Source organism: Rhincodon typus, chromosome 1, assembly GCF_021869965.1.
Source record: "Rhincodon typus isolate 14 chromosome 1, sRhiTyp1.1, whole genome shotgun sequence".
Classification (NCBI taxonomy): Eukaryota; Metazoa; Chordata; class Chondrichthyes; order Orectolobiformes; family Rhincodontidae; genus Rhincodon; species Rhincodon typus.
Window position 1 is genome coordinate 120,361,932 of NC_063332.1, and position 26,338 is coordinate 120,388,269.

The following is a 26,338-nucleotide window of genomic DNA, read 5'->3' on the forward strand; positions in this document are numbered from 1 at the left end:
CAGTGCTGAAGGTACCTCCTAGGATTTTGAGGTGCCTGCCATTTAGAAAGGCAAGCATCAGGGCTGGTTTGTAGACTGAGCATTGTGACAGTTTTGAAGTCCTAGTTTTCAAAGACTGTCTTTCTCGGGTGACTGAAAGCAATATTGGCATACTGAAGGTAGAGTTGAACATGTTGTTGATGTCTGCCCTTGTTGACTGTAGGCTCCCGTTTGTTGGAACGAGGTCAACATTATTGAAGGCCTCATCAAGAATTTTGATAACTGGGAGATGGTGTGGCAAGGGCAGTTTGGATAGAGGACCTTTGTCTTGCAGATGTTTAGTGTCACTCATATTCTCAGGTGCTTCAACAAAAGTGGTGACATTGGCTTGGAGCTTGGCATCCGAGTGACTATAGGCGCAAGCATCATCTGCATTCTAAAGCTCAAAAATGAAGGATGAGATGACCTTGGAGTTGTCCTGCAGGTGCAGAGGTTGAACAGATTCCTATTTGCTTTGTAGATTTAATCCACTTGAACGTAGAGGTTGCTGAAAGTGAGATGGAGCGCTATAGCAAAAAAAAGGTAAGCAAGAGTGTGATGTGATGACAGAGCCTTAATTGCTCCCAATCAGAACATGAATTAGGTCTGAATAGACCCATTGCTTAGGGTCACTTCCATGCCATGGAGCAGGTGGAGAATCGTAATAATATTTTGGGGACAGCTGAAACAAAGGATGATGTTATTTAATCTCTTGAAGCTGACAGTATTGAAACTTTAGTGAGGTCTTAGTTTAGTGAGACCTTAGTGTGCTGTTCCCTTCAGTTTTTATTTTGTAGATGCCGCACAGTGAAAATCTTGTCCAGTGTGCTCCTTAGATGATGGAATTTGCATTGCATCTCTGGAGTGACATCTTCAGCCACAGGGAGAAAGTAATTGAGGAGGATTGTTGCAATAACTTACCCTGTGGCTGAGAGCAAGGAACTTCCTCTGTGTTTACCATAATTGAATCTGCACCTTTCTTGAAGACGGTTACGATGACGGGATCTCTGAGATTTCTTGGCACGCTCTCTTTCGTCCTGATAATGGAAATTAGGTTATGTAATCGTGCTAATGGTGCTTCTTGGCTGTATTTTAGTGTTTTGGCAGGGATTCCAACTGCTTCTGGTACGTTGTTGTTCTTTAGCTGTCAAATGACCTTTTCTCCCTCAAACTGGGTTGGGGTTGTGCCGCAATGGCAATAAATAGTATGCTGCAAGATAACATCAAAAGATCATTATATTGCCGAGCGAATCTCTGTTAAGGAGATGTTTGAAATGTTCCTGTCAGCAGGTGCTGACTCTCTCGCTGTCCTTGATGAGCAGTTCTCCATTCTTAGTCACCAGTAGAACGGGCCTTTGGGTGCATGGCGGTAGGTAGTCTTGACTGTGCAAAAGAAACCACGCAATTATGGTTATCAACTAATAGCTGATTTCCTGCACTCTACCCATCATCTGTACTTTTTGGTCAGAGTTTTTATTTTTGCTGGACTTTGGTTGTTGTAGAGCTGCTTTAGTTCTCTAGTTCTCAAATTGGGTCAGTGTTTCAGTTTTAGAAATACCTTGCTCTTACTTACCAGCGCCTGATTCTCCTAGTTATTGTCTTTGAACAATTCTTGATCCAGTCACCGAATGTCTGTTCATGAGTGCTGATTATGGAGGCCTTCAGGAAGACCAGGCAAAGTGGATACTGTGCAACTCTGGTTCACTGAGAGTAGTCAAGATGGAAGTGATGTGCTGGCTGAATACGGTTTTCTGATCGAAGTGTTTGAGTGCCTCAAGGTTGATTTTTTTTTTGTGGCACTCTTGTTTCTATTGTCATCACTGCTTTTAGGATAATATTATTGACGACAAAGCAATTTAGGCAGTGGTCTCTCCAGTCGTCAACTCCTGTTATAACATAAAGATGTAAGTATCATCTGTGGTCCCTCACTCAGATAATGATGTAGTTGAGCAGGTGCCAGTGTTTAGAGCAAGGTTATTGCTTTGCAGCCTTGTGCTTTCTCTCAGACAGAGCAAAGTGTTGGTTATTGTGTGGCAGTTTTTTAGGCACTTTGCCAGGAGCAAAGTACTACTACTATTGGATTTCCTTTCTCTCTCTGTCAAGTACTTCTCCCTGGAAGTCTTTGTCCTTTCCAACTCTGGCGTTGAAGAACTTGATGCCTTTTGGGACTTGGGCCAAGGGCTATTTGAGGGTGATGTAGAATTCCTCTGAACTTTTGTTTAGCATCCTGTCTTGGGGCATATGCATTGAGGACTCGAGCACACTTGTTCTCGGCAGGGTTAGGCTGAAGGGTCATGAAGCATTTGTTTACCCACTCTCGGATACTTCTCTTGTGGGATAAACAACTGTCTCGTGAGCCTTCAAAATAATATTCTGTACTCTCTTATTTGCAAACAGCCTAAGGAACATGTTTGATATGCAAATAAGCATGATCATACACCCTTGCTTAAAAGCAAGTTATAAAAATACTTGTTAGTTTTCAGAGTATCAGGCTGCCTTGCAGTTGTTATGACAAGATGCATCCTCATAGCTCACTACATCATATATGAACTCGCTCAATATGTACTGGCTGCAGAAGATGCTCATCAGTGATATCCTATTACTCTGTTCCAGTGCAGTAGCAATTGGTCAAATATTTCATTACTGCAGCCAGCTCTCATTGAATTTCTACTTAGTGAAAAATTTCTCAGTATACTGTTCCTACATATTGATAGGAACACCTTATCCATGTGCCATTTCGACATTGAGCATTTTACTTCGCGTATTGCTAAAAGAAGCCATTGACATCTGCACCGTGTCACTTTATCACAGTGACCTATCAACATGTGCCATCATTTTCTCAATCTTTAATCATTGAACTTATAAACTTAGTAATTTGTGTAATTGAGTTCAAATTTTATGACACCAAGGAAACCTAAATAGAAAAAGTAGCTATGGGATCTTCTTTGCGTTCAAGTTCAGTAACATTTTCATCAGTTTTCCACAAGAGAACAAACACTAATCTTCCCCCATTGCATGTTGAATTTGCAGCAGTGTGTAAAATTTCCTAACAGATCTAAAATGCGCTCCTTCCCACATTGAAAATCACTTTTGAGACGAGAAAGTTTAATGCGGTCATTTCGTCACTATGCTAAATTAGAAACCCACTAATTGGTCCTGTGTGACTGTCTGCTGCAAGCCTACCTTCACCAGTCAGTCCTGACATGTTGGAATTGTATAGCTCCACAAGATTTGGCCTGAGCCACTTGAAAGCTTGACATACAAGTAGAGCTTGTCACGTTATCTTGGTAGACATTGGCTATCCTGATCAGGTAACTGCTGTGTTTTGTGCAAACTCACAAAAGGGTCAAAGGTGGCCACATTCAGACATGAAAATTGCCCACCTTACCACAAATTACTTGGGAGAGACAATGAATCTCAAAAGTGATCAACAGGTTAAGCAAGCAATTTCACAGGCTGCTACACAGTTGCAACTCAAGTGATACTTTCCATTACTAGGATGCTGCTGTCTGGTATACCATTATAGTTGAACAATGTTGTCATGTATAAAATTTGGTGCCATTGTAATATATGTCAGTTATGTAGGCTGCACATTCTAATAACTAGCTGATCCAATCAAATGTCATGCGCCTTTGGCTGTTTGTATGAGGCATAGTACAGACCATACCAAACCACCCTCATTTGCAAAACCCAAAACAGTACATCTAGTGATTTGGTAACACTGGCTGAATAACCCTGAGTTTGCTAACAGATATACTTAAAATATAATCTTTTGATATGACTCATTTATGCTTCCTGGAGGAAACACTGTATACATGCATAAGCATAAATAGGTCATTTTCTGTTCGGCATGATGTAGTGTGGTGTGCCACAGGACTCTGTGCTGAGGCCTCTGACTCAAATGAAGGGACTGAAAGTATATTTCCCAAATTTAGTTAAGACACAAAGTTACGATGGAAAGTAAGTTGTGAAGAGAACATAAGGAGTCTCTAATCCAATAAAAATAAGTCCATTGATCAGACGAAGATCTGGCAGAGGAGTATGCTTTGGGAAGATGGGAATTGTCAGTTTTGAAGGGAAGAATTAAAAAGCATATTTTATACAAACCGATTCAGGGGGATCTGATTATCCTAGTGCTCGTAATTAGGAAATCTAGTAGAATGTAATTATTGCATTGACTTGAATACAAAAGTAGGAGGTTATTCTTCTGTTATGCAGGGCATTTGCAAGACCACATTTGGAATATAGTTGGGACAGAATTGATATCCTTACCTAAGGAAGGATGCAGATGCATTGGCAGCAGTACAGAGAAAATTTGCTAGACTGATACCTTAAATTGATGTGTTGTCTTCTGAGGAAGCATTGGCTAGGTTTCTATCAATGAGCTTGGAAGAGTAAGAGGTGACTGGATTAAAGAATAAGATTCTGAGGGGTCTTGATGTGTTGGATGTAAAAAGGTGCTTCCTTCTATGGAGAATCTAGAGGTTATTTTGTTTAAAAATAAACAGTCTCACATTTAAGGCTGAGATGAGAAGGGTTTTTTCCCCTCCAAGAAGATAGGGTTTTTAGAATTCAGTGTTCACCCAAAGGATGGTGTCAGCAGTCATATGATCATAGAATCCTTACAGTGTAGAAGCAGGGCCATCGAGTCCACACCAACCACCTGAAGAGCATCCCATCCAGAACCACCCCAGTACTTAATCCTGCAGTTCCCATGGCTGTTCCGCCTAGACTGCATATCCGTGGACACCATGGGCAATTTAGCACGGCCACTCCACCTAACCTGTCCATCTTTTGGACTGTGGGAGGAAACTAGAGCACCCAGATAAAACCCACGCAGACGCAAGAAGAATGTGCAAACTCTACACAGACAGTTGCCTGAGGGTGGAATCAAACCCGGGTCCCTGGTGCTGTGAGGCAGCAGTGCTAACAACTGAGCCACTGTACTGCCTAGTCATTAAACAGAGGTAGATTCTCAATGATCAACTAGGGGGCAAGCTATTGGGTTACAGGCTGAATAAATGTGAAGTTCTTCGATCAACTGTAATCTAATGAATGACAGAGCAAGCTCAAGTGGCCAACTTCTCTTATTTGTAGATGAGACAAAGCTGGGAGAGAGTGAGCTGTGAGGAGGATGCAAGGATATTGCAGTGTGATCTGGACAGGCTGTGTGAGTGAGCAGATGCAATATAATGTGGATAAATGAGAGGTTATCCTCTTTGGTAGCAAAAATAGGAAGGCAAATTATTATTTGAATGACTACAAATTGAAAAAGGGTATGGTCAATGAGACCTGGGAGTCCTTGTACACCAGTGCTGCAAGTAAGTATGCAGATGCAACAGGCAGTGAAAAGGGCAAACTGTATGTTGGCCTTCGTAGCAAAAGGATTACAGGAACAAGGATGCCTTGCTGCAATTATACAAGGTATTAGCGAGGCAACACCTGGAATATTGTATCAGAGATAGTAGGAACTGCAGATGCTGGAGAATCCGAGACAACAAGGTGCAGGGCTGGATGAACACAGCAGGCCAAGCAGCATCATAGGAGCAGAGAGGCTGACGTTTCGGGCCTAGACCCTTCATCAGAAAAGGGGGAGGGGAAGGGGGTTTTGAAATAAATAGGGAGAGAGTGGGAGGCGGATAGAAGAGGGATAGAGGAGAGGATAGGTGGAGAGGAAACAAACAGGTCGAAGAAGCGGGGATGGAGCCAGTAAAGGTGAGTGTAGGTAGGGAGTTAGGAAGGGGATAGGTCAGTCCAGGGAGGACGGACAGCTCAAGGGGGCGGGATGAGGTTGGTCGGTAGGAGATGGAGGTGCGGCTTGAGGTGGGAGGAGGGGATAGGTGGGAGGAAGAACAGGTTAGGGAGGCAGGGACGAGCTGGACCGGTTTTGGGATGCGGTAGGGGGAGGGGAGATTTTGAAAATTGTGAAATCCACATTGATACCATTGGGCTGCAGGGTTCCCAAGCGGAATATGAGTTGCTGTTCCTGCAACCTTCGGGTGGCATCATTGTGGCACTGCAGGAGGCCCAGGATGGACATGTCGTCTGAGGAATGGGAGGGGGAGTTGAAATGGTTCGCGACTGGGAGGTGCAGTTGTTTATTGCGAACCAAAAAAGAATCCCCTTCGTCCTCACGTACCACCCCACCAACCTCCGGATCCAACGCATCATCCTCCGACACTTCCGCCATCTGCAATCCGACCCCACCACCAAAGACATCTTTCCCTCCCCACCCTTATCTGCTTTCCGGAGGGACAACTCTCTCCGTGACTCCCTTGTCCGCTCCACACTCCCCTCCAGCTCCACCACACCCGGCACTTTTCCCTACAACCGCAGGAAGTGCTACACCTGCCCCCATTCCTCCTCCCTCACCCCCATCCCAGGCCCCAATAAGACTTTCCACATCAAGCAGATGTTCACCTGCACATCTGCCGATGTGGTATACTGCATCCGCTGTGGCTTCCTCTACATCGGGGAAACCAAGCGGAGACTCGGGGACCGCTTTGCAGAACACCTACGCTCGGTTCGCAATAAACAACTGCACCTCCCAGTCGCGAACCATTTCAACTCCCCCTCCCATTCCTCAGACGACATGTCCATCCTGGGCCTCCTGCAGTGCCACAACGATGCCACCCGAAGGTTGCAGGAACAGCAACTCATATTCCGCTCGGGAACCCTGCAGCCCAATGGTATCAATGTGGTTTTCACAAGTTTCAAAATCTCCCCTCCCCCTACCGCATCCCAAAACCAGTCCAGCTCGTCCCTGCCTCCCTAACCTGTTCTTCCTCCCACCTATCCCCTCCTCCCACCTCAGGCCGCACCTCCATCTCCTACCGACCAACCTCATCCCGCCCCCTTGACCTGTCCATCCTCCCTGGACTGACCTATCCCCTTCCTAACTCCCTACCTACACTCACCTTTACTGGCTCCATCCCCGCCTCTTCGACCTGTTTGTTTCCTCTCCATCTATCCCTCTTCTATCCGCCTCCCACTCTCTCCCTATTTATTTCAAAACCCCCTTCCCCTCCCCCTTTTCTGATGAAGGGTCTAGGCCCGAAACATCAGCCTCTCTGCTCCTATGATGCTGCTTGGCCTGCTGTGTTCATCCAGCCCTGCACCTTGTTGACCTGGAATATTGTGTGCTGTTTTGGTCTAATCTGAGGAAGCATGTTCTTGCAATGGAAGAAGTATAGCAAAGGCTTACTACATTCCTGGGATGGCAGGGCTGACATATGAGGAGAGATTGAGTTGGTTAAGTTTGTATTCACCGGAGTTTAGAAGAATGTTGGGTGCTGCGGGAGATCTCATAGAAACCCATAAAGTTCAGCATGACTAGACAAGTTAGATGTAGGAACAAGTTCTCAATAATGGGGGGAGGGGGAAATGTCCACAACCAGGAGGTTCTGGTTTAAGGATAAGGAGTTATCCTTTTAGGACTGAGGTGAGGACAAATTTGTTCACCCAGAGAGTGGTAACCTGTGGAATTCACAACAACAGACTGTGGTGGAGGCCAAAATATGTTGTCAAGAAGGGGGCAGATATAGCTCTTGTGGCTAAAGCAGAGTAGCACGTGGAGAAGCAGCCCCGGAGACTTGTGCAGGCAGTGAGTCCCAGGCAGAGACTGGTGCAGGGTAGGCAGTCCTGACACTTACCTTGGAGCAGCTTAGTGCTGGTGCGATGTGGGGACAGCTGTTGGACTGGGGTCTGGCACAGGTGGTCAGACCACGTGCGGAAGCCCTGCGCTGTTCCGCCACACTAATGTCTTTGAAATTTCCTACCGTCGTGTAATATCAACTTATTTTTCAACTCTAAGTAATGCAACTACTTTTATTCCTCTGCTGTATCCAAGAATTGTATCTAGGATATTGTAATAAAAGGATATTGTATTGTAAGGGGATCAATGAATGTGGGCAGAGAACTGGCCTTGGATATTGAGATTGATGATCAACCATGAACTTATTAAATGGTGGAGCAAGCTCCAGGGTTAGAATAGCCTACTGCTGCTCCTATCTTCTATGTTTCTGTGTTTTCTTTGTCCATTTTTATTTTTTAAATAACCCAGCGGCTTCAGGTATCAGGTATCTGCAGTTTGCTGTTGCTTACTCCAGAGTCAGTACTTTGGCCAGTTGGTTAGCCAGACATCTCCATCGGTGCCTGTTTTCTCCCGCAGTGTAAACTGGCTTGATCATATGAAGAGTGTGTGTGCTGGAGAAACATCTGTAGAGAATGCAGCCAGACCTGTTTCAGATTTCCAGCAGCCACAATTCTTTGCGTCTTATTTTAGTGATTGTTTGCTTTTGTCATAATGAGTGCTAGATGAAAAGCTGCTTCAACATGTCCCTTTCTCAGAATATTTCACTGTTAGTAGTCATCACATTAATAAGCCCTTTAATTTTATCCACTGTATCAAACTCACACATAAATTGAAAGCCCTCCGACAAACCACTTGTTGATCTTGCACGAAATTGCTCTGTAGTAATAGGCCATTTGACCCAAACGGTCTTTGCCAAAGCTAATGCTCCACAAGAGCATCCTTCACTTGTCATAGGTAACTCTATCCTTTTGTTAGTTCCTCTTGTGATTATCACAATTCCTCTTAATGAATTAATAAAATTGAAGACTGATGCAGTGAAGAATTTACATAATGTTTGCCTGAAAAACTTAATGTGGCTTATCTAGCTTCCCATTAATAGTTTCTTGGGTGTCATTGTTGCCTGATCAGTCAGTCTACTTAAGAGCTGAGAACACTAATTATTTTGATTATAATAAGTGAATTGAAATCTGGCTCTCTGCCAACTCTCAAGCTAATGGCTGCAAAACTGTAAAACTAGCACCTTATTGCTATTTTGGTGGTCCATTAATAAAGTAAAATTATAACCATTTATTTTAAACTTTCATTTTAGACTTAAATTTACATATTTCTTGAAGTATTAACGAGCTACTGATGTGATTCAAATCACCTGCTATATGTTGGTAGTTTAAATGCATGTTTCATCATGATGAAATGTTACCAGAGTGCATGTACCAACTGTTAAGGTGTTTGTGACAGCTTTATGCATGCAGATTTGTTGCTGTATTTCTACATTTTAGCAGTAATTTGTTAGAAAGTTCTTAATTTGCTGTGAAGTGATTTAGCATACCCTAAGATTGTGACAAACGTTGCATAAATGCAAATCTGTGTTATGCTTTGAATTACTATTTGCAATATTTGTTTTTGCATCAGGAAGCCTGTGTCTTAAAAATGTAGCAGATCTTCTGGACAGTGATACATTACAAAAATTAAAAAAAGAATGTGGTGGCTTACAAACCCTGTTGAGAAACAATTATCAGGTGTTTGAAGGTATGGTTTACAGATCTTACTTTATAATCACTCTAATCCAACCTGCTTCATTTTTCTCTCAGGTGACATGCATTCACAGCAGCTTTGTATTTGTTCTGTCTGTGTTTGTATTTAATGCATTTTTATGGAAATAATCAGGCAAACAAATAGTGACCAGACTCAGCAATGATTTGTTTTCTAGGGGTAGAATTTTATTTTTCTATTAATACCAATTCTATCGGAGGTTTAAAGGACCAAAATAAATGTTCCAATTCTCTATTTTACTTTTGGAGTCTCACTCCTCCTTCAGGTGTTAGTGAGAGAGGTGGCATCAGACTCAGAATTTAGATCTGTTCAATACTTACAAATTCTGTGTCTGATGCCATCTCTCTCACTAACACCTGAAGAAGGAGCGAGACTCCGAAAGTTTGCGTTTTCAAATAAACCTGTTGGACTATAACCTGGTATCGTGTGATGTTTTTTTTAACTTTCACCCATTCAATTTTTTATATTCCTATCTTAATATTTTTGTGACAATGGGACAAATACTATGAACGTTTTTAGTTTTTCATTCTAAAATGTGCTTTTTAAAAGAGAGTTGCTACAAAGACCAAACAACTGCAGGTGTAAATTCAGTGGCTGCATGGCAAAAATTGTCTGTGACCGATGGAATGCAACACATTAAGGTGTGAAAGAAAGTTCAAACAGTAAGAGCATGATTTAAGACAAGGGACTGATGAACCTTGCTGAATTTACGGATTATGTGCCTAACTGCAAATACATTGTATTTTTCTCTTTTGAAGAATATACAAGGATGAGGTTAAAAAGACAGTTTCAACTCTAATAGTGTGTGCTCGTGGGACTTGTGTGTATCAGCCTGGTTTTGAGCATTAGTCCACTCTGAAAGTCACAGTCCAAGAACTGTCCCCTAGTCATCCAGTGTTGCAGATGAAGAGACACACTCACTGAGTGCTAGAGGTCAGCTAGGTACCAGCGAGACAACAAGAAATGGGACGAGGAAAGGACGGTCTTACCTGAATGCTTGAATTCAACTGCAGTTAAAAGAAATTGGCTATACAGTCCCTGTGAAACTGCAAATTAAAGGATTACAAAACTAACTGTCCAACTACCAACGTCGATGCTACTGATTAACCTCCACTGCAATGGCTACAACTGTTAACTACCTGCTCTTCACAGACAATTCATTGGCACTTCTTATTTTACCTTTTATTCTTTTGAAGTCCCCTCTTATTTCTAATATGTGTGTATGAGTGTTGTGTTACTAATTTATCTAATATATAACGACTTTGTTGCCACTAACAGGGGAGACAGCTAAATGTTAGAGGGGAGCTAGTTCATTTCTCTCCATCCAGGATTGTAACAGTTTGAGGTATCCCATCTGGAACCATAACAAATTGGGGAATCTCTCTCAAAATCTGGCCATGAAAATATCGGTTTCTTTAAAGGCCTACAAATGTTGATAATCTAATTTGTGCTGCTATATGTTCGCATCTAGGATTAATAATTCCAGCATTTTTATAATTTCTAGGAGCTATTTTCATCCCTTTTAAACATTCTTGTTTTCTGAACAAAAATGCAGCAAGCTACACTAGAAATTCAGACTATCAGTAAATTGTTTCTGAAATTAGTCAACTTTTTACATTCCATGAAGCTAAAATCCTGTGGTTATTTCAACTTTTTCTTTCTTCTGCATGTTTCTAATGTCATTCCCTCCACCATTCAAATTAATTTGAAAAAATGCCATTAAATCATCGTTAGTAAAATCTAATTCTGCTATTCCTACAAATAAGCAATGGCTAAAGGGTCATGTAAAATTCAGTGCTGAGGGTTCCATGTTTTTGAAATACCTTGAAATTGTAAGTCTTTCTCATAACTTTTAGTTCCTGTTGGTTGAAGCTTTACAATTTTGGTGTGATTTAAATATGAATTTCATGACAATGTGGGACAGTAATTACTTGGATTTCTAAAACATCCAATGTTAATATTATGTTACAGAACTGCTTTCTAAAATGGTTTTCTGATGGCAACTCTCTGTGCAAAATAGTTTCCATGACAACTAGATCCACTTAAAATTTAACTTTTGATTTTCATTGATTGTCCCTGCCTTCACTTTACGTCCAAGCAATGCCTTTCTACTTCTTCCTTCCTTTAAACTTACCTCTTTGACCAAACCTTTGGTCAACTAACTAAAAATTTACATCTCAAAATAATTTCAAATCAGTTAAAGTCATCAACCTGAAGCGTTAACTGTGTTTCTTACTTCACAGATGCTGTCTTGGCTGCTTGGTAATTCAAACATTTTCTGTTTATTTGTTCCACATTTACAGCATTTGCAGTATATTGTTCTTGCATAAGGGGGTCGATGCATGACCTTGCACCTGACTTTTAGAAAGGTGACAACCCATTTACTAGAACCAGTGAAGTTGAGGTGAATTTTATACTTAATGTCCAAAAACTATCAAAAGAGACTTCTTTCATTACCTGAAGCTATCCTGTATTTACTTTTCAGAAAAAGAAAGTTCCACTGCAGCTACTTAAATATCTTCGCTAAGGGAAAAATACAACACTGTTATGTTCTATTCTGAAGTCTGTAGTGCTGACTCTTCTCATTACTGTATTATTTAATATAAAACGTTCAATAGTTGGATCTTGTGGATAAAAATACCTCTGGCAGACAAACTTTTATTCTTAATCCAAACTGCAGAAACAAAGAATAATCAAATTGCTCAGATATCGATTATTTCATTCTTTAATACATGATTTTTATTGTGCAAAAGCAACAATACTAAAACTATTTATTAATATACTCCTGTATAATCACCATGTAAACACCATATAGAATTGGGTCACAAAACAGATACATAAACAGTTGAAAATATTTTTTAAAAACACGTAATTGTTTATTCTCTCTTTCCCATGTAGTTGCCCATGGAAACGTTCAGATCCGTGACTGGTCAAAAGAAAAGCAAAGCAAACAAAAAGAAAAGCAAACAAAATATCTGTCATCAGATGAGAAAAGAAAATTACTTTCTGAAGCTTGTAAGACACGTCTCTGTTGGTTCTTTGTAAATCATCCTGATGGGTGTCCTCGAACTGCGGAAAAGTGTCCATTTGCACACGGAATACAAGAACTGCGATCTCGTACTAATAGCTGAAAATGAATTAATATTAGGGTTGAACTCCTGGATATTTAGTTTGAAAGGAAATGTTCAAGAATGAAATATACGTTTCTTTTCAAAACAGCTGCCTATTCCAAATAACCAGTGGACCAAATAATGCTTTGTTACAGCAACATCTGCCATGAGTTAAACTTTCCCTCATGTTTAGGTATTTACTGTCTTTGTTCTGGCAAGTTACTGAATGTATGAGCTGATAATGATATGAGGCAAACAGGATCTAAATGGACAGTATCTTTTAACCAATTCAGTTGAAAGATTATGAAACCAAAAGCACAAAAACTGAAACAGAATTCTAAATTTTCAATGTCGAATCAAGTACCTGAAAAGAAATAGAGAAAAATAATTGGATTACGGAAGAGAGAAGGAAAAGTGAAACAAGGTTAATAATTTAAAAATAAATCTTTTGAAGGAATGAGACTTCAAATATATGACAGTAAATTTTAAGTACTAATGAGGTTGATTTGCACTGATTAATGTTAATTGCATCATTAAAATGTGGCTTATTCGTAAAGAGACAAGAATCTACTTGATGGCAAGTTCAGTTTGTATCTATCATGCAATACATCAGCTTCTGCCGTTCATTGCAGTTCAGTGGTGAGATAGGTGACAAAATCTCATTTTTGGAAAGCTAACAGCAGAGTGGTGCAACTCTCAGCAATTTCTGGATATCTGCATTTAGCTATCCAGCTGCCCCTTGTCTGAAGTTACTGCACTATTTGCAAATAAATATCAGTGATTGTCACGTTCCTCATTGTTATGACAACAGTATCAGGCCCAACATATTTAAATTCCACTTTTTCTGACCAGTTCTTTGTAATAATTAACCCAACAGAAGTGATAATTGTTAAGGAAATTTAAAATCAAAACTATTTTCCATCCGCATCTGTGATTCTGTGACAGAGCCCCTCAAGTTGGAAATTTCTATGTAATGAATGTTTTCCCTGTTTACTACCTTATTTGTTTACAATTATCAAAGCCTATACAGTCTACTGTATGGCAAGTTAAAATTTTATAATATTCAACTACCATAAAGGTATAATGCGTGCTTATTCACTAAACTGGATTTGACTGCATCAATTAACAATAAATATTCTAAACATGAAAAATAATTAACCTAGCCACCTAACAGTCCTGGAGAGAAAATTGCTTGCTGGTTTTAGCATAAGTTATCTGTAATTAAGTACTAGTATCTAAATTTAAAGGTTAAAAACTGCGGATGCTGTAAATCAGAAACAGAAACAGAAATTGCTGGAAAAGCTCAGCAGGTCTGGCAGCATCTGTGGAGAGAAATCAGATTTAAAGTTTCGGGTCAAGTGACTCTTTCTCAGAACTTGGGTTTTGCCACCAGACCTGCTGAACTTTACCAGCAATTTCTGTTTTTTTTCACCTTTTACAGTAATTTTAGTAGTTGTAATGGGTATATAAATCTGTCAAAAACGTTATTAAGAAAAACATACATATTATATACCAAGCAGGTGGTATGTTCCTTTTTTATCCATTGCATTGCATTTCCATAAAATGAGCTAAACTTGTCAATGCTAAATTTTGTGGTGTAACAACAGCATCTTCAGTGCTTGATTTGAGGTTTTAGGTATAATGATGCAGAAACCCACAGCTCATATACCAGAAGAAAATGTTCATTATCTTGTTGCAAACTATCCGGCTATTAAACTATTCAATGTTTGTCTTATAGCTACTACCTTACTTTGAAGTTCATTCTCCTGCAAAACTCTTCCTGATATTTGTGTTTGAATTGCATTTTGCCAATTTAGAGCAATGACCCTTCCCTCACCGTGATGGTCCAACTTGAAGCAACGTCTAAGATTTTAACATGTCTGTATTAGTTGCCATCTTTAGTATCTCATTGCATACTTACAAAGCTAAAAGACTTATTTCTCATTTGCAGCTCAGTACTATGTCAGATGTCAGTCCTGTTTTTTGGAGGTTGAATTGCTGTTTTCTGTCTCCATGATCAAAGTTAGATTAGTTTATAAAGCTACTGTCCAGTTTTAGAATGGTAGCCTCCAAATTGCAGACCGTTGATTTTAGCTATACGAATCAGCATTTTAAAAGAAATATAAAATATTGCTGATGCTGAAAATCTGAAATTTAAATAAAACATTCTGAAACTGTGCAAGATTCCTGTGGGGGATATGTGAAGGAAAAATGTTGATTCACAAAAGAAAAACAAATTATAAATGTTCAGAATTAATATTTGAGTATGCAGTATGAGTAATATGTGACATGGTGTATTGACTGTAGCATGCTTGGGAGGAACAGATAACTTGGACCCAAAGCTTTCCACCATTTTCTACCTTCATGAATGGTTGTATTGTATGCTAATGGATAGAGATTATTGTCATGGTTAGTCATCTCAGTCACAAGATGTAACAATCATCAGGGTAGTAGAAAACGCAGATGAACTTCAGGTCTTTTTCTATATAGCAGTTCCTGTGTCCCTGTGCAGAAATAATTCTAACAGTGTTATTTCTCGTGCAGAAGAAGGAACTTGACATTGGGAAAAATAACTAAAGGGAAACCAATAAGAATTGTTTTTTAAATAATTTGGTAAAAATATTTGTTACCTCAATTTTTGATGTTAATTTGTGTATTCTAGCCGCAAAGAGCTCTGTGCCCTGTGAAAGGGTATAGTCCACTTTGAGATCTTGGTAATGCTTCCAAGAAATGAACAGCAAACCCTATCTGTTAATTGCTTTAGTTTACTGGATTCATGCCATTTTTAAATGGTACTTTGGCCTTCAAAAAAAAGGACGTTATGTTTCATTTCATCTTGATTTTTTTAATTCACATGGAGGTAATATCGGTGATATTACCGGACAAGTAATCCAGAGATCTGTGCAAATGCCACGGGGAATGAGCAAGCCCAACATGGCAGATGGTGAGATTTGAATTCCACTAATGAGTTTGGAACTAAAGCTGAGTCCATGAAATCATTGTTGTAAATCTTATCAGGTTCACTATCTTTGCTTTAGAGATGATGGACAGGTTTTGACGACAGGAGTTACTTTTTGTAGTATTTCTAGTTTCTTTATTTGCATGGCTTGGTCAGCTTCTAGTCAGTGGTAATCCTAGGATGTAGATAGTGGTGGATTCAGTGATGTTTAGATTCTGCCAAATTGGAAATGATAATTTCATGATACTTGTATGGTGTGAATGTCACTTGCCACTTTTCAGCCCCAACTTGGGTCTGGTCTACATCTTACTGGACATAGACTGCTTCAGAATCTGAGGAGTCACGATTGGTGCTAAACATTAAACAATTGTCAGCGAACATACCCATTTCTGATCTGATAGAGGCAAGGTCATTGAAGCAGCTAGAGTTGGTTAGGCATAGGACACTCCCCTGAGGAAGTCCTGGAGAGATGGCCTGGAACTGAGATGACTGCCCTGTGACTACTACAGCAATCTTCCTTTGTTCCATGTATGATGATAATCAGTGGAGAGTTTTCTGTTTTCCATTAACTTCAGTTTGGCTGGGGCCCTCTGATGCCATATCCAGTCAAATTAAGCCTTGGTATCAAGGGCAGACACTCTTGCAGACCTCTGGAATTCAGATTTTTTTGTGCACTTTTGAAGTAAGGCTGTAATAAGGTCAGGAACTGAGTGGGCCTGGCAGAATCCTTACTGGGTGTCAGTGAACAGGTTATTGCTAAGCAGTTGCTTCATGATAGGTGTAATCAATGGTGCTGTCATTTTACAGATGATCAAGAGAAGACTCTTAGAGCAGTAAGAACCAGTTTCTTTAGCAAGTCTGTGGAGAAACAGTTAACATTTCCAGTCCGATGATAATTCTACGGATCTGTTCAGAATCAGTTCTGATGAAGTTATTGGTCTCAAAATGTTAACTGTTTCTCCATACTGTCTCCCTGTTTCTCCATACAGGGATACTGTCAGACCTGCTGAGTTTCTCCAGCATCTTTTTATTAAAATTGGATGATCAAACTTAGCATCTACATGAGGTCCTCAGCAGCACAGATGCTAGCCTTAAACCCATTTAATTCACTCTGAATTAAGAAATAACTGAAAGCACTGTAAACTGCAAAGGCTGTGAGCCCTGACAATGTTCCAGCAATAGCACTGAAAACTTGTGCTCCAAAACCTGGCACACCCTTAGCCAAGCTGTTCCAGTACTGCTACAACACTGGCATCCAGACGCCAATATGGAAACTTTTTTAGATGTTATCTGTATGCACAAAGCAGACCAATAGCAACACCATCAGTCTATTTAATAATCAACAGAGTGGTGGAAGGTGCCATAAAGCAGCACTTACTCAATCATAACCTGCTCACTGGCCCTGGTGGAACCAAACTTTTGAGCCAGTCAGCTTCTGATTTTCTGTATAGCATCAAGCCAGCCAAGAAAAAACTGAAGTCAGTAGCGTCAGGGGAAAACGCTCCACTGATTAAAGGCATACCGAGCATAAATGTAGATTGTTAGGAATATAGGAGCATGAGTAGGCCCTGCACCCTTTCAAATCTACTACACCGTTCTAGATTATACTTCATCATCTATCTCAACGCCATATTCCTGTGCAATTTACATGGTTCTTGATGTCATTAGTAACTAAGAATCAATCAATCTGTGTTTTGATATTGTTCAATGACTGATCTTCCACAGTCCACTAACGTAGAGAATTCTGAAGATTTATCACTGACTGAAGAGGTTTTCATCTCATTCCTCATGGATTATCACCTATTCTGTGAGTGTCTCACTGGTTCTACACTCCACATCCAGGGCAAACATCCTTTCAACAGCTACTCTGTCTAATTGTTTAAGATTTTTGTAAGTTTCTATGCCTACGTCTCATTCTCCTATACTCTTATATAGGCCCAGTCTCTTCCGTCTCTTTGGCCCCACCATACCAGGAATCAGTCTGGTGAATCTCCTTGCCCGCAAGTATATTTTTTCTCTGGTAAAGGGACCAGAACTGCACATGCATACTTTATGACTTATGAACAAGGACACCTAAATCCCTTTGCACAACGACAGTTTTAAATCTTTCACCATTGAAGAAATACTCTTCACCTTTGTTCCTCCTATCAAAGTAGATAACCTCCCTTGCCCACATGTTCCATCTGCCATTCTCTTACCCACTCACTTGATCAAAATCCCTTTGTGGTCTTTTTGCATCCCCAACAACTCTCATTCCCACAATATTTTGTATCATCTGCGAACATGGAAATATTACTATTGGCCCCACATTCAAATCATTGATTTAAATTGCAAATAGCTGGGACCAAAGCACTGATCCTTATGGTATCCCACTGGACACAGTTGGACAAATAGCCAGGAATCCTTTAAAGATACTATTGGAACCTGCTCTAAGAATAGTTTGAAACTTCTTTAAGCAAAACATTGGCCCAGAATCTGTAGGGTTGGATTTTGTTGCTGACAGCTCTTTCAACCCCTGCTTGACCTATCCCATCATGAATTCTACTCAAATCTGATCAGTTTGCCAGCTGATCTTAACAATAGGCCAACTGCCAATTTTCCACTTCGTCTCAACTGACGAGCTACTGCCTGTGTAACCTAACTAAAAACGCTTGAGGCCTCTGAACATTGGTGTTAAGTGTGCACCAAAATAGTTGTGGAAACATTGACTTCCACTTGTGTGACATGAGAATTCATCTTTTTTTTTTAACCCTTTTTAGTTATGAAATAACAAATTGATTTATATTGAATGGTTGTTCCTCAGTTTTCAAACTCTTGTCTCATGTGATATTCCTTTTTTATCTAACCCAGACAACATTTTGTTATATTCTGAAGTGTTAACGTTTAAGTGGATTTCAACTATGTAATTACATTCATAAATAAAGTGGTGATGTACAAAAAGCCAAGACAATGCAGAGATGCTATGCACATCCAAGTATTGGTGAAGTGAATGAGTGCTAAGAAAGGTAGCTATGACAGGTGGTTGCCTGTCTCTACACAGAAAGCGACCTAGCAACTTCATTGCAATGTAAGGTATTGCTGTGTTCCAAGCTACAGTTTTGAAGTGGTGAACTATATCGTAAGTGAGTTGGAAATGTGCCACAATGTGAGACCAGTGTGTCTGACTCCAACCTCCATGGATGGAGGGACGATGTGGAGAAACCTGAGGTGCGGGGGAATGCTGTTCAAGATTTAAAAACCTGGAAAACAACAAGTCAACTACCACTCTGAATTTCAAGTTGGATTTGGTGTTGTCAAGATTTTCTCCAATGCCTGGGAAAATAACAACTGGAAATATTATCCAGGCAGGATTAGGTAATAATGAGATATTACCTAGAGATTCCCTGTCACTTTAACGATCTTATGTGGAAAGTCACTTTTTTTTCTTGACATCATGAATTTCATTTTATATTCCTGCCATGTTTTCCCAACCTTCTCACCATTGCCCAACCTCATTCAGGGGCTGGGAAAATTCCACCCCAGAAATTGAAATCTTATTTTTCACTTGCATTACATGTGAGATCAAATTTTCCAAAGAGTGTCAATCACACTCAAATTGTCACTCTATCCCAATTTACATGTGGTGGAATGCAGGTTGTGTTAGGTCCTGGGAGAAAGAGGGATCTCGGGTCTCTGTCTGGGAGGGAGAGGGGGGTGTTAGGCCTCACAGCAGTGGAAGGGTGTTGTTGGATCTGGTGGTGATGGACGGGTTGGTGTTACCAGTTCCTGGGGGTAGAGGGCATTTTTTCATGCCCAAGAAGTGAGTTTTGAATTCAATGCAGTATGTTTTGTTGGCTTCAGGGTGTTTGTGGTGATTTTAGGTCTGGCGTGAAGCGAGATTGTCAAGTGCCAATGGGAGAGGGAGATGTTGGGTCAGGGATATGTAATGGGTAATGGGAGGTGTAGTTCAGGGTGCATGAGGTAAGTTGATCAGTTTAATACTCAAATACAAGCAAAATACTCTGGATTCTGGAGATTTGAAATGGGGAAAAAAAAAACAGGCAATGCTGGAGAAACTCAGCAGTTCTGACAACCACTATGGAAGCATTTGGTTCTGTGGCAGAGTCATGGAACTCGAAATGTTAACTCTGTTTCTTTCTCCAGGTGGTGCCAGACCTCTGGAGTTCCTCTAGCATTTTCTGTTTCTATTTATAATAAAATGAGTTAGGAAAAGTTTTTATTTGTTTAACCTTCCATGGGTAACTATCTACAAACTGCTTCAGAACCCCTTGAACTGTCTAATTTTAAATGACTTCTGGAGGCTACCAAATGTAGGGAAATTTCCCATTGGCATTGTCAATTTCCTGACCAGTTCCCTCAGTCTGCTATGTTGGTGATTCTGCAGGGTGAGATTGTGCAACTCCATCTATGCTGTAGAAATGATGATCTGACCTTGGGAAATTCCAGCCCATGATATCTACAGAATCTTTTAGGCCTGATTTGGTATTGTGAATTTCAACTTATACCTCCTGATAATTATAATTAGACGAGCCCTTCATTCCTGGGATCATTCTTGTGAACTTCCTCTGGATCCTCTCCAATGCCAATAAATCCTTCCTTAGATATGAGGCCCAGAATTGCTCTCCATATTCTAAATGTGGTCTGACAAGAGCCTTATGCAGCCTCAGCTGTACACCTCTGCTCTTAGATTCTGACCCTGATGAATCAAATTCTAACTCTGCATTTGCTTTCCTAACTGTCAGCTGAACCTGTATGTTTACCTTAAGACGATCCTGAACAAGACTCCCAAGATTCTTCGTGTTTAAGATTTCTGAAGCCTTTCCCTATGTCGAAAAGTCTGTGACCCTACCTACCAAACTGCACAATCACACCCTTTCCCACTTGTATTCCATCTGCTACATCTTTGTCCACTCTCCTAGTCTGTCCAAGTCCTTCTGCAGCCTTCCTATTTCCAGAACAGTACCTGTATCATCTGCACAGGCTGTAAGTAGAGGTTGAATAACCCTGTAAATTGAACAACTGTGCCTAGTTATATTCCGTACATATACATATTCTTTAAAAAGGCAAATAAAAACGAAGTATGGTGATTGAGACTTCTAATTCTGAAGGGATTGGCTCTTTTTATACTTGAATGTACTGGATCCTTCACAAGGGCTGACTGAACTACTGGAGGCATTATGTTCTAGGCTTCCAGATTACTGGGGAGGTTAGACATTTTCTCAACAGGGACAAGGCATCTTTCAGTGTATTGTGTGTTATTGTTCTCTGAATGCATACAATGAATTAGATGAGAGTTTATTAACTTGCCCTGGATGTTTTTGTTTTCCAGTCTCCCATGCAGCCTCCATCCTGTGTTGTGTGCTGCAATTTTTTTTTCTAAATGCTGTTTCCTACCCTTCCTCACTGCAGGCAATGTAGTAGCATGCAAGTCTCTTCCAATTAAAGATTCTTCCCTGTTGATATGAAGAGGGCTAAGAGAAGGTTCTCGCTTTTTCATTCTCTTTGATTGAAATGTTATAGCTGTAAATAATTCTGAGCAATGGGAATGGGGTGTCCTGTCAGTGAGCTACACTATTTCCTATTGATACCCAAGGCTACTCTTTAAAAATGTCACTTAGAAAATCGAAGTTTCTCAAACGGTGTTTATAGTCCTGAACAGCAAGCGATCTGCAGAACTGACAAAACAATTGACACTCTTTTTAAACACATGGCCAAAGTTAATTTTGACATTCAACTTGATAAATTCTTTTCAACTACAGTTTTTAGATCCAAGACCTTTTGATTTAACTTGATTTGCTAACTTGACAAGAGAAGTGTTCTTATTTTAAGCTGAAGGGGGCTACAAAGTTTCTGATTAAAATCATTCCGCAATGTATTCCTCTTAATTTATTTAGTCCTTAATTAAAATTACCTGATAATTCAAATCTCAACAATAGCTCCTAGTTTGTTATATTGCTTCATTCATGTAATTAGATTAATTCAGATTTGAGTGCAAGATCTTGAATTATCAAGCCTTGATTAAATGGAACAGCAGATTTTATGTGAATAACATACTCCCAATATCTGGAGATTTTTCTTTTAGTTTTATTGATATTGACTAACTGTTCTTCTTTGTGAGGTTCTTTTCCCTCAATATCCTCCGCAAACTCATTTGTATTTTACTAAATATGAAATGTATCATGGACCGATGCAATTGGATAACATTTTGGAAAGTAATGTTTTTTTTTAAAATTTCCATTACAAATATATTTCTTGATATATTCAAATAACTGGTCTAGTTTTAATAATAGAACTGAAGATAGTTTTATCATAAAACTAAACATTATTGAGTGTCACTGAAACAATCACCCAATTTTCAATAACTGAAAATGACTCTGAAACATGATACAGAACCATTTGTTGGTTACATTGATATAGAATACTAAGTTTCTCAGCAAATTTAAAAAAAAAATTAAAATGTTTCAATGAATAGCTTTTGTGTTTTACTAAGCTTAATTTCAAATGTCTTTTTAAAAGTCATCACACAGGCTCACTTTCTAACATAGTTGCATTCTAACAGTTGGTTCAAGGTTAAATTGCTGTGGCCACAATAATGGTAGCAGCTGGCTCTTGGCTCATTATGTTAAGGGCAGCACTTTGTTTCCACTTGGCAGGGGCCATGAAAGTTCAAGCCAATTCCAAAACAATTATTCTTTTGTTTTCAATGAGAAATTTTTCTGAAGAAGGGTCACCGTTAACTCCACTTTCTCACCAGCAATGCTGTCGGGCCTGCTGAGTTTTTTTCACTTTGTTTAATTCAGAAAGACATATGTTACTTTGCACAGTTTGAAAAGTGTATTCAATTGAAACTGGCATGTTTAATTGACACAGTTGTTGATGGCATAAAGTAGCAACAACTCCACTTTCTGTTGGTCTGCAATATATGTCCATATAAGAGTTACATAAATGACAGCAACTTAGTAGTTGCAGTAAATCTGAAACTATTGTAATTATTGTCTGATGTGTGTTGCTTTGAGTTCAAGGAATCGTTAAACAAAGATATGGACAAGCATCTATTCAACCCACCAATTGATATGTTTCTGTGCAATTCTAATTTCAGTTACACTGATACAATATACAATAGGTTATATCTTTTATCTGAATGGAATATACACCAGAACACTGATATCTGAGATTTATCTCAAGTGAGCAAGCAGAAGTTATGAGCTAATTTGCAGTGAGTGAATGGCAGGCTTGCCTATATTGGAGGGATCAGGCACGTAAAATGGAATCTAAGTTTTTAAGGCAATGTAATATCAAAAGCGCAAGATATTCCAAAGATATTAGAATTTAAAATTCTACAAAGGATTCATGTCAGTTCTGCCATTAAAATATTTTTGCAAAGCAAGATTAACATGTGGAAGCATACATGATAGAGAAAGTGGTAGAAAGATTGCAGATTGGGGAAGGAGGGAGTGAGAGTAGAATTTGGTGAAAAGTGTGGCAGGAGGCTCTCATGGAGTGTAAACACCATTGTAGGCAATTGGATTGTATGGCTTGCTTTTATGTTGTAGATTATTAGTAATTCTGTGTAATTTCAGACATGTGCAACTATAACCATTCTAAAAGATTATAAAAGAAGCAAACTGCATTTGTATAGAATTTTAGGGTTAGAAATTCATTAACATCATTGAAGAACAGCATGTGAGCCACGTTGGGAACAGCCCACTGCCCTGTCTGTCTTGCAAAATCAACATAGATCTGCATAGTGCCACTATATGTATGAATAGCATGCAGTAATACAGAATGCCTCCTATTCTGTCCAGACCAACACTTTTGGACAGCAGTCCAGATAATTCTAAACCCACACTCCCATTCTTTTCCCAAATCCTGGCAACTGTTTTCTCTCTCCAAACAGTTATTGAATTCCTTTTTGAGATGACCATGAAGGAAATGCACTCCAAATTTGAATCATTTATTGTGTAAAAGGATTTTTCTTTGTCACATCTGGTTCTTCTGCCAAACACCTGTGCCCTCTGCTTATTGAACCTTTAACCACTCAAAATGGTTTCTCTGTATTTACTCTTTATCCAAAGGAGATAATAATTTAACCACCTCTATCAATTGTTCTCTCCTGTAAGGAGAACAACCCCAGCTTCTCCAATCTTTGCATGTACTAGTAACACCTCTTCCTGGAATCACTCCAGGAAATCTTTCTTGGATCATCTCCAATACCTTCACTTCTTTTATGATGTGTTATGCCCAGAATTAGCAATAATGCGAGATCTGCAGGAGCTAAGCTAGTATTTTATGTAGGTAATTATGTCAGGTTTAGACAATTGTCATCTATTTCATGTGTATTTGCAAAGTCTGTCCTCCACTTAAAAAGTTACAAGTTAGGAGTATGATGGAATATTCTTTCTTTGTCTGGATGAGTGCATTTCCAACAACATTGTAGTGTTTGGCAGCCAATCTGTTCTTGTACTGTTTCTTTATCCTTTGTTTCTTTCCTTTTCTCACTTCTTTGTATTTTTGCAGTCAGCATCATTCCCTTTTTTTTATTCATTCACAGGGATGAAGGTGCTGCTGACCAAGCAGCATTTATTGCCCATCTGTAATTGCCCAGAGGGCAGTTATAAGTCAACCACAATGCTGTGGGTCTGGAGTCACATGTAGGCCAGACCAGGTAAGGATGACCGTTTCCTTCCCTAAAGGGCATTAGTGAACCAGATGGGTTTTTACGATAATCGACAATGGATTCATGGTCATCATTAGATTCTTAATTCCAGATATTTATTGAATTCAAATTCCACCATCTGCTGTGGCAGGATTTGAACCGGGTCCCCAGAATGTTGTCTGGTCTCTAGATTAACAGCCCAGCAATAATACCACTCAGCCATCGACTCCTCTTTGTATAATCAAGCTGACATCTGTTATTTCCTGCCAGCCATCACCTCAAAATCGTCCAAAGCTCTTGACAGCTAATTAATTACTCAATAAAATCACTTGTTATGTGGTAGCCAATTTGCACACAGGAAAGTCTTACAGATGAATTGGAGGTATCGAAGTGATAATGTGTTCTAGTGAAGCTGATAGAGGGAAAGAATGTTGGCTAGAGCATCGGAGAGAATTCCCACACTCCTCTTCGAAATAGTGCCATGGAATCATTAGTATGTGGGGCTTTGGCTTCAGCCTCATGATCAAATTGACTGCAAGAATGCTTGTAACAAATGGAGAGAACCTTCAGAGTGCCCCGGGGTCTGGATGCCCTTGTGCATGAATCTCAGAAAACTTGTGTGCAAGTACAGCAGGTAATAAGGAAGGCAAATGGAGTTTTGGCATTTATTGCTGAAGGAACAAAGTATAAAAGTAGGGAGGTGTTGCTGTACAATACGTTAGTGAAAGTGCACCTGGAATATTATGTCCAATTTTGGTCCCCTCCACCTTGAGGAGGGTTGTAGTTGCATTGGAGACATTTCAGAAGAGGATCACTACATTGATTCCAGAGATGAGAGTTTTGTCCATTGAAGAACGATTGAGTAGTTTAGGCCTATACTCTCTAAAGGTTAGAAGAATGAGAGGTACATAAGATACTACAGGGGACTGACAAAGTAGACATAGAACAGATGTTTCCTCATGTAGGGCAATCTAGAACAAGAGGTCATAATTTTAGCAAAAGGGGTTGCATATTTAAAACAGAGATGAGGATAAATTACTTTCCTTAAATCTGTAGAATTCACTACCCCAAAGTATGGTGCATATTGGAGCATTGAATAAATTTAAGGAGGTGATAGACAGATTGTTCATTAGTAATGGGTTGAAGGGGAATGAAAAGTGGGCAGGAAAGTGGAATTGAGACTGAGGTGAGATCAGTCATGATCGTATTAAACGGTGAGGCAGGTTAGAGGGGCTGAAATACCTATTCCAGCTCCTAGTTCTTATGTTTCTCAAGCTGTGATGTTGCAATTAGTTATTGTTTCTACTTATAGTGGCACACTTGCGCAAAGCTCTTCAGACATGAAATCAGCAAATATCATTTAGTAAACGCACATGTCTCCAATTTTTATCGAGGCCATTTCAGAATTATTTTATTGATTGTTTCAAACACTTTCTGCTGAAAAAGGAGAACATCTGGTTTCTCTTAACTGATTGCTCACATTTAGTAACATGCTGCACCATTGCGTTAGACAAAGGATGTATCTGATTGAAGTTCTTGGGGTAAATTTTATCTTTTGAAATGGTATCTTTTGTCAGATTCTGCTTAAAGTAGATACCTCAATGAGAAAAGTATTTCTCTTCTTTTTCACAGAGACTGTGTAATTAGTCAACTAATGTGGCATATTAGCTGCTACCAGTGCAATAAAGTTGGATTTTGATTTTTGCAGCAAATAAACAATCCATGGACAAAGGAAATTAAATTTGTTGCAATTTTACTTCTCCCATTTTTGTCTGGAAATTTGCTTTGATATGATAACTTTTCTGCAAGAACAGTAAAGAACCCCCTTCACATATAGTATGGTGGTGGAGCAAGAGGTCTGAGCAATTACTGGCCAATCTTCTGTATAAATTGCTCATCCATTGTCTACCAATCTCTAACTGAAAAATTCTATTTGGTCACTAGAGGGTACTAGATCACAACACAGCTTTAACGTTCCCCTCTGTTATATTCTACCATGTGGCAAGATGGTGTTGTACATTTTCAACTGCCTTGTTCCTGGTGTCTGAGATCTGCTGAGATCTAACCTTACAATGTAAGACATCACACACACAACCTAGTACTTTAATTGAATCAGAGATAGTAGGAACTGCAGATACTGGAGAATCCGAGACAACAAGGTGCAGGGCTGGATGAACACAGCAGGCCAAGCAGCATCATAGGAGCAGAGAGGCTAACCCTAACCCTAACCC

At 39.6% G+C, this 26,338-nt stretch overlaps 1 protein-coding gene across 2 annotated transcripts in view; it reads left to right on the top strand.

Annotated features, from left to right (window-relative positions):
- trmt44 (tRNA methyltransferase 44 homolog) overlaps positions 1–18,321 on the top strand; it is a 56,698-nt gene extending 38,377 nt beyond the window's left edge. For both annotated transcript variants that reach the window (XM_048602181.1, XM_048602185.1), the window contains exons 9-10: positions 9,242–9,358; positions 12,281–18,321. In XM_048602181.1, the coding sequence (XP_048458138.1) occupies positions 9,242–9,358; positions 12,281–12,513 (350 nt within the window). In that variant the 3' untranslated portion in view covers positions 12,514–18,321. The remainder of the gene's footprint in view (positions 1–9,241; positions 9,359–12,280) is intronic.
- Positions 18,322–26,338: the final 8,017 nt, after the last annotated feature.